This window comes from Takifugu rubripes, chromosome 5 (genome assembly GCF_901000725.2).
Source record: "Takifugu rubripes chromosome 5, fTakRub1.2, whole genome shotgun sequence".
In the NCBI taxonomy this organism is placed as follows: Eukaryota; Metazoa; Chordata; class Actinopteri; order Tetraodontiformes; family Tetraodontidae; genus Takifugu; species Takifugu rubripes.
The window spans coordinates 3,794,591-3,809,123 of NC_042289.1; the positions used below are offsets into that span (position 1 = coordinate 3,794,591).

At 39.7% G+C, this 14,533-nt stretch overlaps 1 protein-coding gene across 1 annotated transcript; it reads left to right on the top strand.

Annotated features, from left to right (window-relative positions):
- Positions 1–470: 470 nt before the first annotated feature.
- On the top strand, positions 471–14,122 carry LOC101061824 (interferon-induced very large GTPase 1-like). Its single transcript, XM_029836123.1, has 2 exons — positions 471–2,362; positions 13,224–14,122. The coding sequence occupies exons 1-2, from the start codon at positions 650–652 to the stop codon at positions 13,545–13,547; spliced, it is 2,037 nt and encodes a 678-aa protein (XP_029691983.1). The 5' UTR covers positions 471–649; the 3' UTR covers positions 13,548–14,122.
- Positions 14,123–14,533: the final 411 nt, after the last annotated feature.

The window sequence follows — 14,533 nt, forward strand, 5'->3', positions numbered from 1 at the left end:
CACTGAAGGACTTTGTGCTCTTGAGCTAGCAGGTGATAGTACTCTTCATCGTGACAATGAACTGGCCACATTTGTCATAGGTCTGGGAAACATGACACTGATCAACGTCTTTGGAGAGAACCCCTCTGAGATGCAAGATGTTTTGCAAATTGTCGTCCAGGCTTTCATGAGGATGAAGGTCGTTAAACTTTCTCCCAGCTGTGTGTTTGTTCACCAGAATGTTGCAGATGTAGCAGCTGCAGAAAAGAGCATGGAGGGAAGGCGACGTCTGCAAGAAAAACTGGACAAGATGGTTCAACTAGCTGCAGAAGAGGAGGTTTATGACGCTCAAAGATTCAGTAGTGTCATTTCATTTAATGTGCAGGAAGATGTCAAATACTTTGCCCAGTTGTGGGAGGGAAGCCCACCCATGGCTCCTCCCAATCCAGGTTACAGTGAAAGCATCCAAGATCTGAAGAACTTTATCATCTCTAAAGCTTCACAGTCCACTGGGATTACTTTATCACAGTTCAAAAGCAAAGTTCAGGACCTGTGGAATGCTCTGTTGAATGAAAACTTTGTTTTCAGCTTCAAGAACACTTATGAAATATCAGTGTACAGAAAACTTGAGGTAGCGTATGGGAACTGGACCTGGACCCTGAGAAACAAGATGTTGGCTGTTGAAAACCAGCTTTACGTCAAAATTGAAAACGGAAAAGTTGACAAAATCAGTCACCCTGATCTTCATAACCAACTCAACGAAGCATGGGAAAAAATAACAAAAAGTATGACAGATTATTTTGACAAGGATGGAGACAGTGAAGTACTGGCTCAGTGGCGAAGCCGGTTTGAGACCAAAATCAAAGAGTTTCTTGATGGAATGGTGGAGCAAGTTGCAAAAAAATTAAATGCTGTTATCCAACAGAAAGAAGCTTGTAAAAAACTTGATGAAAGGAAGACAGAGCTTGAGAAAATCCTGCTACAGAAGAGCAAAGAGCTCGCTGTGACGTTAAAGGACAAAGATGAAGAGGAACTTCAGAAACACTTTAACTCTCTTTGGACTGAATGGATTTCAGAACTAACAGCACACACAAAACCGATTGCTGATATCAACATAGCAGACGATGTAACAGTCGTTCTGATGGAGCTCGGTTTTGAATGGAAAATGATTCATCAAAAAAAGACCAGCGGCAGTTACAAACAAATCCCAGAGGCTGGAAATTACAGCTGTTATGTGACTAGAAAGCACAATAATCAAGACGAAGACCAAGTAAAAGAATATGCACGAATACGTTTTGAACGAGCTAGACAATTTTTCATGAACGGAGGTCTTTCTAATGAGGAACAGAAACTGATCAGAGACTTGATCAGTGCCGTTGAAGAAGAGGCTCTCACAACAATACAAGCCAAACAAGTGGCAATAACAGGCTATAATATTACATACTTGCATGAAGTAGGCAAAAATGTAATAAAAGAAGTGGAAGCCTTTCACTCTGGGAAGAAATTCACTCTGAACAAAGAGTTTAGTATTAAGCTGGTTTTGTATGTATGTGACAGATTAAAGAACTGGCTCGAAAACTCCCACAAAAAATTCAAACACAACAACGATGTATCCATTTATGCTGAAAGCAAGAAACCACAATTCTTTAAAGCTTTCAAAGCCTTCTGCAAAGACAGCTCATCATCTGTGGTCTTTGGAGGATTGATCTGTGACCAACTGAAGGGTTCCACCATCGAGGCCTCCTATATCGACTCAGCCACAAATCTAGCTGATGAGATGAGATGTAACCATCCAGTGTTCAATGGGAACAGGACGAACCTGGAGAAGCACATGATGAAATTGTTGGCTGAGGATGAAGACTTTGATGGTTTCATGACCTACATCCATACACCGAAGAAATATATGAAGACATTCATTGGAAAAGAAGTAGAGAAATACATCAAAGACAATAGAGATGAGGTACAAAATATTCTCAAGAGGAATGTTGAAAACATCACAAAGCTTCTGATAAAAGCTTTGCACAATGCAACAAAAGCAGTAAAAACACAGAGAGGAAACATTGAGATGTGGGTGAAAGAATTTTCCAGGCTGACTCAGCATAAGGTTAAATTGAGTATTAGTTGTGAAAGTTTCAGTGACATAGACAATTTTGACTTTCTTGAAGAGCAGATAGAAACAGGTCTCACATCCAACAAGGAGATGATGGGAGATCTCTCACCTGATGAGATCAAGAAATACAGGCTGCAGCCTGATCAGATCCTGATTGACCAGCTGTGTAACTGCTGCTGGGTCACTTGTCCATTCTGTTCAGCTGTTTGCACCAACACGGTAAAGGACCACAGTCCTGACAAACACAGCGTCCCTTTTCACAGACCCACTGGGGTCAACAGTTTCCGATATCGTGACACCAATATTTTTGTCGTTGATTCCTGCACAACTTTGGTTGCGAGTGACTGGGTCTTCTGCCCTGATCATGATCCAGATGTGTCCATACCTTACAAGCAATATCAAACAGCTGGAGAGTGGTATGCCTCATGGGAGATTACTTCTGATGGATCATTGCTGCCTTTTTGGAAATGGTTCACCTATCGATTTCAAAAGGAGCTTGAGAAGCGCTTCGACTTACGTTTCACTGGGAAAGGAGAAATCCCCAATAACTGGGGAGAAATTAAGAAAGAAGATGCCATCAAAAGTCTGGATGAACTGTAGCCTCAAACACAAGCCTATGGTGGAGAACTGGAGGGTTGGTTGAAATCTTGGAGCAACAGCAACACTGAGCATGAAGCTATTCTCCAGTCTTTTGATGCAGAGTGGAAGGGAAGAGAAAACTGCTGACAAAATACTTTTGTTTCCCTTTACAGCAGTATACATTCTTCATATAAAGCCTGCTTTAGAAGTGTTGCTATGATGATGTCTTGAAAAAATTCTATGTAAATTCTATAAAAATTGCATGTAAATTGAGTGACAGGATTTGACAAAATGATTTGAAAATGTTGGGTTTCAAAATTCATGTATGATGTTTTGCTTTGAATGAAAAGGCAAAATGTTTTGGCTTCATTAAAGAAAGATAAGAGATTCATCTCTTTTGATTAGCTGGACTTTAAATCTAGTTTGCAATTGTGCTTAAATTAAATAATCACCTTTGTGTTAGTTTTTGTTCTCACCTTTCATCAAATTGGGAAGGATCTTAGAAATCTGTTTTTTCTAGTTTTACACTTGTTTTTGTGTTCAGTTGTATTCAGAACTATAAAGTCACTTGCTGTCATCAGTAAATGTTAATTATCATGTTAATAATTCCAACATGTTGGCTTCACCTGCAGGTGAGGATCAAAGTGGGCAGGATGAAATATTATCCTCATTATTATCATCAACAGTTTAAAGGCTGTAAAATTAGGAACATTTTCAATAATAAATATATTACAGAATAATTAAAGTGTTGATTGATTTCTTTTTTACACACATTTTCTGTTGATATAAGAGCTGTCAGATTAATCAGGAATTGCCCTTTTTTTTTACATTTCTTCCCTATTTTATTGGATTGGGGATGGATGGAAATGAAAGTGAACAGTTCAGCACTGATGTCCTTCAGCAAGGCCTCTACACCACCAGCCTCCTGCAGACATCAAGCATCGAGCATGGCTGGACACAGATTTGAACGGACCCACAAGATGCTACCAACGTCCTTTTTGACTCTTTTAGTTCTGATTGAAGGGGTTTAGCTAAGGTCTCAGCTTTTGATACACTGATGAGTTAAATGTATTTTTTAGTCAGCTCAAATTTCAACCTGCTCGGGATCCACTGGTAAAAAATACACATACACATTTGTGTATGAGCAAATATTCAGTGATCAAAAGCAGAACTCAACTTGGTTCAAATTTGACAGACCCTGTAAAATCGAACCTACAATGTCAAACATTTTTTCTTGTCCTATTTAGCTCCTTTTTGATCAACTACTTGGCTTAAAAAAGGAAACACACAACGATCTGAGATTTAAATGGTTTATGTTTCTCTGTCCTTGTGAATATTTTATGGAATCGTAACCATCTAAATCCTGTTAGTGATTATTGCCCTCCAGTGGAAGAGTCTGACCATGTAAGTATCTCTTAGCAGATCTTCAAAGATGTCAGTTTGAAGTCTCCACCAATCCTGATGTAACTGATGACATCAACACTCTCCTGGTTTGGAAACTTGAATTCATGGTCATCGGGAATTTCCACTTCAAACACATCTCCAGCCAGCTTCAACACAATCTGAAGAAGAAAACAGAATAAATTAGAATGAAATGAGGTTCTGCTCCAGGCTGGTTATCACGATGTGATTGAGGGAATAGGTCTGCATTTCTTTCTATAAACTGTGGCAGCTTTTAGGACAAAACATGACAACAACTCTCAACAAATCTCTCTTACCTTGGCTTCCTTGCCTCTGTGTAAGGGGTTGGGTGTTTCCCTTCTCACTTCACCGCAACACCCAGCTGTCTTTCAGTTAAAAACCAGAACAGATCCATCAGCGTTGTCATGGAAACGAGGGTTAAAATGGAGTGCCAGGTCATTTGCATCATTGCCATTTGGGAGGCAGGATGCGGTCAGGCAAGGAACAGGACTCCCCTAGGGGGAATAGACAAGAAAGGGCACCTGGCTTGACTTTTCAAGAGCCTGTGCGACAGATTAGAGTGAAGTTAAAGTGACTAAAAAACAGAGCCCACCTGGTCTGATACAAGTGGGTGTTAGACGAGAAAAAAAGTGAGCTCTTCCTTCATTTTCTGCAGTATTGCAGTACTTCTCTTCACAACATGCATGATTCTCTGATTATTTGGACAGAAGATGACTCCTAGTGACTTCCTTAAAATATTTCAACCTCTGAAACAGGAGCCTGACTCATGTAAGAAGGATCTCGCTCTTACTTTTCTACAGAAGCTGATGTTGTTAGAGGTCACCTTGATATCAATGCTCTTGTGTTTGGAAACTTGGAAACAGGAATTTCCAGAATAAAATGAGGTTTTGCTCAAGGCTGGTTGTCAATATGTGATTGAGGAAATAGGTCTTTGTTTGTGGCAGCTTCTAGGACAAAACATGATGACATTTCTCAGCAACTCTCTCTTACCTTACCTTACCTTACCTCCTACCTCTTGTTTGATCCCAAATGAGATTATTAATCTGTATATTTTTAATATATTTATAAATAATATTAAAAGACTATACATATATTACATGAAAACATATCACAACAAATACAGGTTTGATTAAATATTAAAGCATTATACAGTTCTTTAAAAAACAAAAAAAGTAAAAACCCGACAGTCACATTTCAGCTGAAACACACTTCGCTTATTTATTTTCTTATTTTTTTGCCAAATGTAAAGGTTACTCGATTGCATAACCTCAGTGGACCGAATCTTTGAGAATCTCCTCATTGTTATCAGCCTTTTGTACTCATTTATTTGGCTTCTGCTCATTTTTGCTTAGTTCTAATTAGAGCAGAAAGTAGATGAGCTGCGCTTATCAAATGGGTGTCATCAGCAGATGATGACCTCAGTCAGGAGGTAAAGTTGTTTGGTTTGTTCCCTGTATATAGTGTACAAGTAGACAGACGTACTGAAATATGCTAATTGCGACAGGTATACCTTCTTGATTTGTTTCTAGTCCCTACATCTGTGATCATGACAGGACATTTTAAGATGGGTGTTTCTGGGGAGGGTCCCTAGCAGGGGCTTATGGACACCTCAGATTCAGTAGATCTCAGCCCTCGTCACCAAGGTATTGAACCTGATCGACAACCTTGACTGACTACCGATTTACAGCAGCAATTTATTGCTGCTCCTACAGAAGGGGTTCTGGATCATTGAACTAAAGATCAGCTTCTAAAAATCACAATGGCGTGCAAAATCAAACTGGCTCTGGCAGTGGTTTGAGAAGAGGAGATGCGAAAAACGTCTCAAAGGCAAACTGTTTGTAGAGTTACAACAGCATTGCCTGTTTTATTTTCAATCACGACAAACTTTTTCTGACCTGTAATACAGCAAAATGTATCTAAGTAAAATGCACAAGGTGTTTAACTCTGTCAAAAAGATCATTGTACCCAGATTGTGAATTGGAGTTTGCCTGTGCTTTATGACTTGTGTCAGTGGATAATGATCACCTGTCCTCGTGTCTGCTGAGTCACAAGCTTTAAGAGAAAAGGAGCTGAATTTTACTTTCACTTGTGGCTCACGCAAAAACAAGAGTTCACTGAATGGCTAAAATGCACAGTGTGATCTCATGTAAAGCAACAGCAGAACCTAATCCATCGGATCAGCCTCCTTTGTTCCATGGTTCACCTCTGATGCTAAATAGGGAGAAACTGTATATTCTTAAGTTGTGCATATAAAATAATCACCATCTGAGATTCATCGGTGCTGAAGGCACACGAAAGAGAAGGTGAGTGTTCTCATTCAACAGACTAACAAAATTGATATTATGCAAATATGCCATTAATGACTTCTAAATTTGAGGTCTGAGTAAAGAGCTACACACACAAAATTCCAACTATCTTCAATCATTTATTCAAACTTGACACTTTGTGACAACATGGGCTTTCTGCTTATCTGACTATCTAAACTAGTCTTGAATGATCCGAATTTGAAATCCTAAAGAGCAAGAACGGCATGAATTGGAAAAGATGATTTACTGTTTTCTGTATAATATGTGTGGTCAAAGGCAGGTGGGGAAGATATAAAAAAATAGTTTATCAGCCTACATAAAAAAGACCTTGTGAAGCCTCCAAAACCCCTAATTAGAGAAATCTAATGCTGTTGAGTTCACCAAGGGGAAGTATAGAATTACTCTGAAAGACAGAGACCCCATGATTCCTTTCAGCTTGAGTCCAGGGGTGAGGTCTCTGGAATCAGGTCGGATGGAGTCTGCAAAAAGGGAAAAGCTTCTGCAAAGAAGGTGATGGATTTAATCAAGGAACATGATGTTTCTGAGATTAAAGACAAATTCCTTCTTTGTCGAGGTGATCTGTGGCAGACTGCAAAATTAGTGACAGTGACCCTGCAACAATAAAAAAAAAAAGTTTTCATTTACAAAAGTAAAGCTAACAATATAATGAAGTTATTTTTTAATAAAATGTGTGTCCCAGAGGCAGAATTTGAACGTGCAAATAATGCCGTTAAGTGCAGCTGATCAAATGCTGAATAATCTACTCTGTTCAGTTTATTTATTTATATGTCTGATGTGTTATTAACTTTGAAAAATAGTTCTTGAACTATTTCTCATGAGACTGAATTGACTGTCATGATCTGCCTATAAATGACATCCAGAACCACAGCCAACTGGGAAACGGTTGAACCGAGCTTTACGTGGATCCACTTCCCATCTTTTTCTGAACCTTTTATTGTGTATTTAGGCTCTCCCTCCCCAAAATCCAGTGTTTCCTCTCACCTGTTTTGAACCATTTCTCTCCACATTCTGGTCTTTACCAGAACGTTACAAGTCAATTTTATTTAAAGGTTAACTTGTATTTTACAGGAGGTGACCCACTGGTGCTCCAGGACTTATGGGATTCTAAAATCAAGATGTCTTCAAGTGATGAAGGTAATTTTTTAAGTTTTAAAAACTATTGTACACCTCAGTTACATCAGTGTAGTGATGAAATAGTAAAAGTATTGAAGTCAATATATAAAGTTGAAATTTATTAGGTTTATTTTATTTTTCTTCTGTATATTAAGATCAAAGTTCTCTGTGTATTTTGTTTCAGTGGTAGCTGAACTCACACTTGTGTTAGTTGGTGACACCAATTCCATGAAGACAGGATCACAAAACATCTTATTTGACCATGACAAGCAAGCAAATGTGGACCAGATTTCAGAGGGACTGTACGACTTATGTGGTCGTCACATCTCAGTCATTAATCTGCTCGGTCACCAAAACAGTGAAACGTGTCAGTTGAATAAAGGCGTTCATGCCTTTATTTTACTGGTGTCCAACAGTCATCATGAAAGCTCTTATAGAGCAGGACGTCAGTGGTTAGAGAAAGCTTTTGGAGAGGAATCGTTGCCATATTTGCTGACAGTTGTGACTCACGAGTCTGATGAACAATGTAAAAGTGCGTTGACAAACCTGAAAGGAGACGATAGTTTTAATGACAAAAGATACCACACATGCAAAAAAGGTATGACAGACCAAAGAGAAATGGTGACACTGTTGGAAAAGGTAGACGTCATGGTCCAAGAAAATAATCCCAGCTGTTACACCCGACCCAAGTGTGAGGGAGCCCATGAAGAAGACAAGATCAAGTCCTCAGAGTTCCAGGGAAATCAACAAGGTAAGTTTGACAGAGAGAGAGAGGGAGATGAAATAAGTGTAAATTACTCAGTTACAATGAGCAGCAAAAACAATCCTTCCAGCAATGTAATTAAAACTAATCTAAAAAGAATCTCAAATTTCACTGCAACATTTTAAGAGAGGAAATCCACCATTTTGGACAGCAACAATCAGGTTGGACTGTTAATATTGTGACACTTTCCCATTAAGGTAAATCAAACGTTCATTGAGTCTTGAAAATAAGATGTGGCTTGAATCTCCTGCAAAGGTCACTGTTACACATGTATTACATGGTAATAAAGTCAGTATCAACAAAGGTTTAAACTTCAAACTTGTTCTGACTTTGTGATAATCACATTTTAAATATGTTTCAGATTCTTTACATTCAGCTATGGATGAAACCAGGAGAAAGGTAAAAAAAAAAAAAACCCTCTAAATTCAGACGCAGGAACAGTTCATTCACATTCTGCAGTATTGTGCTACCTCGGGCTTCACAACATGCACAATTCTCTGCTTATTTGTAGCAGCTGCCCAAGTCGTCTGATGAGTCTACTATGAAGACACGAGAAGCTGAATTCTCCAGTCTCCTGGGAAGACTTTGCCTTCAAGACAAGTACAGACAGAAGCTGACTCCTGCTGACTTCCTTAAAATACGTCCACCTCTGAAACAGGAGCCTGGCACATGTGAGAAGGATGTTGTTCTTATGTTTTCACAGAAGTTGATGTTGTTAGACTACACAGCCAGATATATTCCTATCACACAAGATGATCCAGATCCAGGACAGTCAGATCTTGTTCCACAGTCCAGCACTGTTGAGGCAGAAAAAGATGTTTTTGCTGCATTTCTTTATATGCCAGACAGTAGTGAATCAAAACAGCAAAGTGTGCATCCCATGGACATACAAATGGCACTTTTTCACTGCTCAGACAGCTTTTTAAAGCAGAATCTAATAACTAAATTATCCCAGTGTCAGTACGCCCTACCTTTGCTTGTTCCTGACCCAGTCACGATGGATATCCAATGTCCATTGTGGACTTTCAGACAAATAAAGAAAACATGGAAAGCAACAGGAAACCAAGATAATTCAAACACTGTCACATTGAAGACTGTGCCAATCTGCAACGCCACGACACCCATGGTGTCATTTTTCCGCCTGGGTTCACTGTCGCTCTCCAAGTCTCAGCTGATAAACAATTTGATCAGCAGCCGTCATAACACCTTCTACCACAGAGACTGCCAGGGAAGCACCAAAACTCGCCATTTGATGGAAGGAGTAGCAGAGATTGCCTGGTACTGCCCTGCTGGTAAATCCAACGATGCGTTCACTGACTGCACTGCTTTCTGTAACCTTCACGGTGATGCTCGGCGTCTCGAAAAGCAGTGCAGCATACTGAGTGAAAAATCCTCAGTCACTGTTGTTCTCGTCTCTGCTCGGAGTGAAAGTGACAGAAACCTTATTGAAGACCTCATGAAGTCTACAAAGCCTCTAATTTTACTTATTGTTGAAGAGAAATCCAATACTGTTCAGTTCTCTGAGGGGAAGTATAGAATTGGTCTGAAAGACAGAGGCCAGTCAAATGTTTCTGAAGAGTTGAAAAGAATCATTCAAAATATTCTAGCTGGACCCCATGATTCCTTTCAGCTTGAGTCCATGGCTACGGTCTCTGGAATCAGGCTGGATGAAGAAGACGAAGCCTGCCAAAAGGGAAAAGCTGCTGCAGAGAAGGTGATGGATTTAATCAAGGGACATGATGTTTCTGCGATTAAAGAGAAATTCCTCACTTGTCAAGGTGAAATGTGGCAGAAGTGGTGTGACACAAACAAGAAACAGTATCGCCTCAAAGACCAAGCTGAGATGGATAAAAGCCAAAAGCAGCAGAAACTGAAAGAAATTAGAGAAATTCAATGTAGGAATTTTTGTGGTGAACTTGTAAATGTATTTGTTGAAGGCATCTCATCTCTGACGCCCAGTGAGAAAGAGTATTTCCTGAAATGGACCCAGCTCTTAATAGACGACCTCACCACAGAGAATGTCTCTTCAATTCTCCAAAACTATGATGGCACATGGTCAGAGTTGTTGATGTTGAAAGAGAAAACTGAGCAGTCCGATCAGCTCAGAGCAAAGCAACAGGAGCTTGAACAAATATCAGAGAAACTACATAAAGCAACGTTCGGCTTGGAGCACATCTATAGAGAAATGGGTCAGATCTATGAAGCCCATGCATCTCTGCAGAAACAACCACTGACAGGACAAACAGACTTGTCCCAGTACCCTGAACTGGCTGCAGAGCTGATGATGTCAGGGCACCCAATCGAGCTGATGGATGGTGATGCAGGTCATGTGCCTATAACATGGATCCCAAGACTTTTAGAAGAAGTCATCCAAAAACTGGGTGACAAGAGAGTTTTTGTTTTGTCCGTTTTAGGCATCCAGAGCAGTGGAAAATCAACAATGCTGAATGCCATGTTTGGATTACAGTTTGCAGTGAGTGCTGGCAGATGCACAAAAGGTGCATTTATGCAGCTGCTCAAAGTGTCAGACGAGCTGAGGGACCTCCTGAAGTTTGATTATGTTCTGGTGGTGGACACTGAAGGACTTCGTGCTCTTGAGCTAGCAGGTGATAGTACTCTTCATCGTGACAATGAACTGGCCACATTTGTCGTAGGTCTGGGAAACATGACACTGATCAACGTCTTTGGAGAGAACCCCTCTGAGATGCAAGATGTTTTGCAAATTGTCGTCCAGGCTTTCATGAGGATGAAGGTCGTTAAACTTTCTCCCAGCTGTGTGTTTGTTCACCAGAATGTTGCAGATGTAGCAGCTGCAGAAAGGAACATGGAGGGAAGGCGACGTCTGCAAGAAAAACTGGACAAGATGGTTCAACTAGCTGCAGAAGAGGAGGTTTATGACGCTCAAAGCTTCAGTAGAGTCATTTCATTTAATGTGCAGGAAGATGTCAAATACTTTGCCCAGTTGTGGGAGGGAAGCCCACCCATGGCTCCTCCCAATCCAGGTTACAGTGAAAGCATCCAAGATCTGAAGAACTTTATCATCTCTAAAGCTTCACAGTCCACTGGGATTACTTTATCACAGTTCAAAAGCAAAGTTCAGGACCTGTGGAATGCTCTGTTGAATGAAAACTTTGTTTTCAGCTTCAAGAACACTTATGAAATATCAGTGTACAGAAAACTTGAGGTAGCGTATGGGAACTGGACCTGGACCCTGAGAAACAAGATGTTTGCTGTTGAAAACCAGCTTTATGTTAAAATTGAAAATGGAACAGTTGACAAAATCAGTCACCATGATCTTCATAACCAACTCAACGAAGCATGGGAAAAAATAACAAAAAGTATGACAGATTATTTTGACAAGGATGGAGACAGTGAAGTACTGGCTCAGTGGCGAAGCCGGTTTGAGACCAAAATCAAAGAGTTTCTTGATGGAATGGTGGAGCAAGTTGCAAAAAAATTAAATGCTGCTATCCAACAGAAAGAAGCTTGTAAAAAACTTGATGAAAGGAAGACAGAGCTTGAGAAAATCCTGCTACAGAAGAGCAAAGAGCTCGCTCTGATGTTAAAGGACAAAGATGAAGAGGAACTTCAGAAACACTTTAACTCTCTTTGGACTGAATGGTTTTCAGAACTAACAGCACACACAAAACCGATTGCTGATATCAACATAGCAGATGATGTAACAGTCGTTCTGATGGAGCTCGGTTTTGAATGGAAAATGATTCATCAAAAAAAGACCAGCGGCAGTTACATAAAAATCCCAGAGGCTGGAAATTACAGCTGTTATGTGACTAGAAAGCACAATAATCAAGATGAAGACCAAGTAAATTATGTACAGCAAGGTTATAAATGGGTTAAACAATGTATCAGCAGAGGTCTTTCAAATGAGGAACAGAAACTGATCAGAGACTTGATCAGTGCCATTGAAGAAGAGGCTCTCACAACAATACAAGCCAAACCAGTGGCAATAACAGGCTATAATATTACATACTTGCGTGAAGTAGGCAAAAATGTAATAAAAGCAGTGGAAGCCTTTGACTCTGGGAAGAAATTCACTCTGAACAAAGAGTTTAGTATTAAGCTGGTTTTGTATGTATGTGACAGATTAGAGAGCTGGCTCGAAGACTCCCACAAAAAATTCAAACACAACAACAATGTATCCATTTATGCTGAAAGCAAGAAACCACAATTCTTTAAAGCTTTCAAAGCCTTCTGCAAAGACAGCTCATCATCTGTGGTCTTTGGAGGATTGATCTGTGACCAACTGAAGGATTCCACCATTGAGGCCTCCTGTATCGACTCAGCCACAAATCTAGCTGATGAGATGAGATGTAACCATCCAGTGTTCAATGGGAACAGGACGAACCTGGAGAAGCACATGCTGAAATTGTTGGCTGAGAATGAAGACTTTGTTGGTTTCATGACCTACATCCATACACCGAAACCATATATGGAGACATTCATTGGAAAAGAAGTAGAGAAATACATCAAAGACAATAGAGATAAGGTACAAAATATTCTCAGGAGGAATGTTGAAAACATCACAAAGCTTCTGATAAAAGCTTTGCACGATGCAACAGAAGCAGTAAAAACACAGAGAGGAAACATTGAGATGTGGGTGAAAGAATTTTCCAGGCTGACTGAGCATAAGGTTAAATTGAGTATTAGTTGTGAAGGTTTCAGTGACATAGACAATTTGGACTTTCTTGAAGAGCAGATAGAAACAGGTCTCACATCCAACAAGGAGATGATGGGAGATCTCTCACCTGATGAGATCAAGAAATACAGGCTGCAGCCTGATCAGATCCTGATTGACCAGCTGTGTAACTGCTGCTGGGTCACTTGTCCATTCTGTTCAGCTGTTTGCACCAACACAGTAAAGGACCACAGTCCTGACAAACACAGCGCCCCTTTTCACAGACCCAATGGGGTCAACGGTAGAAGGATTCGTGGCACAAATAATATCGTCGTTGAGTCCTGCACAACTTTGGTTGCGAGTGACTGGGTCTTCTACCCTCATGATTCAGATGTGAATTTTCCTTACAAACAATATCAAACAGCTGGAGAGATGTTTGCCTCATGGGAGATTACTTCTGATGGATCATTGCTGCCTTTTTGGAAATGGTTCATCTATCGATTTCAAAAGGAGCTTGAGAAGCGCTTCGACTTACATTTCACTGGGAAAGGAGAAATCCCCAATAACTGGGGAGAAATTAAGAAAGAAGATGCCATCAAAAGTCTGGATGAACTGTAGCCTCAAACACAAGCCTATGGTGGAGAACTGGAGGGTTGGTTGAAATCTTGGAGCAACAGCAACACTGAGCATGAAGCTATTCTCCAGTCTTTTGATGCAGAGTGGAAGGGAAGAGAAAACTGCTGACAAAATACTTTTGTTTCCCTTTACAGCAGTATACATTCTTCATATAAAGCCTGCTTTAGAAGTGTTGCTATGACGATGTCTTGAAAAAATTCTATGTAAATTCTATAAAAATTGGATGTAAATTGAGTGACAGGATGTGACAAAATGATTTGAAAATGTTGAGTTTCAAAATTCATGTATGATATTTTGCTTTGAATGAATAGGCAAAATGTTTTGGCTTCATTAAAGAAAGATAAGAGATTCCTCTCTTTTGATTTGCTGGACTTTAAATCTAGTTTGCAATTGTGCTTAAATTAAATAATCACCTTTGTGTTAGTTTTTGTTCTCATCTTTCATCAAATTGGGAAGGATCTTAGAATTCTGTTTTTTCTAGTTTTACACTTGTTTTTGTGTTCAGTTGTATTCAGAACTATAAAGTCACTTGCTGTCATCAGTAAATGTTAATCATCATGTTAATTATTCCAACATGTTGGCTTCACCTGCAGGTGAGGATCAAAGTGGGCAGGATGAAATATTATCCTCATTATCATCAACAGTTTAAAGGCTGTAAAATTAGGAACATTTTCAATAATAAATATATTACAGAATAATTAAAGTGTTGATTGATTTCTTTTTTACACACATTTTCTGTTGATATAAGAGCTGTCAGATTAATCAGGAATTGTCCTTTTTTTACATTTCTTCCCTATTTTATTGGATTGGGGATGGATGGAAATGAAAGTGAACAGTTCAGCACTGATGTCCTTCAGCAAGGCCTCTACACCACCAGCCTCCTGCAGACATCAAGCATCGAGCATGGCTGGACACAGATTTGAACGGAGCCACAAGATGCTACCAACGTCCTTTTTGACTCTTTTAGT

Excerpts from the sequence above, each read along its gene's own strand:
- LOC101061824 (XM_029836123.1), top strand. The coding sequence starts at position 650 with ATGTTGGCTGTTGAAAACCAGCTTTACGTCAAAATTGAAAACGGAAAA. Across the intron at positions 2,363-13,223 it reads CTTTTCACAGACCCACTGGG|GTCAACGGTAGAAGGATTCG; the intron begins GTCAACAGTTTC and ends AGACCCAATGGG.